The following is a 1,828-nucleotide window of genomic DNA, read 5'->3' as shown; positions in this document are numbered from 1 at the left end:
TACAACATGCAACTTTATATGAACATTTAATAAATCTTCGTCCAAAAAATTAAAACAATTTTAGTGAATTAATTAGTTGTTAGGCACGTGTCGTTTAACATATTAGGTGTCTATATGGTCTAAATAAGCGGTCTTCTTGTATTTTTTTTTATTAAAAATTGAAAGTAAATATCCCAAGAAACCGAGCAATATCTGGCAAGAGAATTAAAATTTCAAGTAGCGTTGAAACATATTAACACCAAAAGAGTACATTCGTAAAGTTAATAAAGCATAATTGGTGCAAATTAGATGTACTTGACAAAAATAAAAAGCCCAAAAGCAGTCCATAAACAAGCATAGCCTAAAAAGAAATACAACACAAATGCTCAAAAATAGCAAGCCCACAACAACCAAAGCCCTAGACCTAGAAGGCTGCTGCCTCCACCACAACAGCTGCACTGTCATCGCCAATCCTCCATGACCCTCAAGAAGAAGATTCCACGAACAAGTTGGATAAACGGAAAAAGGAAGTGAACGAGCCCCATGCAAAAAGCGCTCTCATGATCATATCAAATAGTGCTAAAAGTACTTTAACAACAATCAAACTCCAAAGTGTGCCACCGATGGAAGACACGCGATGGGCCAAGTAGTCAAGGTCGGTGGTGGAGGACTGGCGATGAGGAGAAGCAATGGATGAAGAAAGGGGCATAAAAGCCCATATCTGAAACAAGCCCAGCAAGGTTGAGACAAACTCAAGAAAACTAGACATAAAGGAGGATTACCGGAAAAACTAAAGAGAGGGGACGGAAAGGAGTGGGGCTGGAAAGAAATAAGAGGAAGGGGGGCAGATAAGAAGGGAGGAAGGAGGAGGAATTAAGGGAGGGGGTAGCGGGCTGGAGAGGAGAAGGAAAGGGGGAAGGTCAAGGAGGTGACCCCAACTAAAGGAAGGAGTCGGGTGAAGAGCAGGGAATTTGGGGTGGTTTCTGTGCGAGAGAGAAAGGGCCTCCGGCTCCATTTCACTACATTTCATTAGGCTAATCAGGAGAGTTTCTTTTGATTCTTGATCACCTTCCACGATTTGATATCAGCTTCAATCTTTTCTTTCACGCTCTTATTAAACCCTGGATAGGGTTCATAGCCAAAGGCTGATTGAAGAAACTCAAGCAACACATAGTACGGCTCCATAAATCCTTCAAAAAAGCTGTCTGCAAGACCTGGTATTCGTTTCTCAAAAACGCCATGGCCTATGAGCAGTGCAGGCCAGCAGAAAGCCTGAACAGCAAGAACAAGCTTCCATGACTTAGCAAAACCCAGCCCATGAACACTGGCTCCAACCCTGGTGAGAAACAATAGCAAAGCTGCCAAGGACCCAGCTTTCTTGTCCAATTTGACACAAACGATAGCATACATCAAAGTCAAAACCAACCCGACATTCAATTCGAAACCGTGATAGTTTAACCCAGATGGGAAATTATAGAGAGGTGGTGTGAAGTTGAGAAGAACATCAAGAGTGAAGATTAATGGCCATACTAAGAAAGTGTGTAGCAAAACGTTAACCGGGTTGCTGTGATATGCTCCATAGAAGGCGAAGTGCCTTTCAAGATCAAACAATCCAGTCCTCCCCATGGAAATTTTCTTACAAAGTTAAATTGCTTTTTGTTGGATGAAGGTGTAGGTTTTCCTAGCTAATATAGGAAACTAGACTGAAAGAAAATGAATTAAATTGGATATAAGCCTGAAAACACGTTTGTGGAAAGTGTTCCTGGTAGGTGATAAGAGTATGGAAGGGCAAGGTTATGACACTTGTCATTTAATGATTGTTATATTTGTTAGTGGAACAGGATATAGG

At 41.3% G+C, this 1,828-nt stretch overlaps 1 protein-coding gene across 1 annotated transcript; it reads right to left on the bottom strand.

Moving 5' to 3' along the window:
* Nucleotides 1–463: 463 nt before the first annotated feature.
* On the bottom strand, nt 464–1,605 carry LOC114827440 (2-hydroxy-palmitic acid dioxygenase MPO1-like). The gene is made up of 2 exons (XM_070806321.1): nt 1,048–1,605; nt 464–700 (listed from the first exon to the last, which is right to left on the bottom strand). Exons 1-2 carry the CDS (start codon nt 1,603–1,605, stop codon nt 464–466), a joined length of 795 nt encoding a protein of 264 aa, XP_070662422.1.
* Nucleotides 1,606–1,828: the final 223 nt, after the last annotated feature.

Source organism: Malus domestica, chromosome 10 (genome assembly GCF_042453785.1).
Source record: "Malus domestica chromosome 10, GDT2T_hap1".
NCBI lineage: Eukaryota > Viridiplantae > Streptophyta > Magnoliopsida > Rosales > Rosaceae > Malus > Malus domestica.
This window is presented reverse-complemented; position numbering and strand designations above follow the sequence as displayed.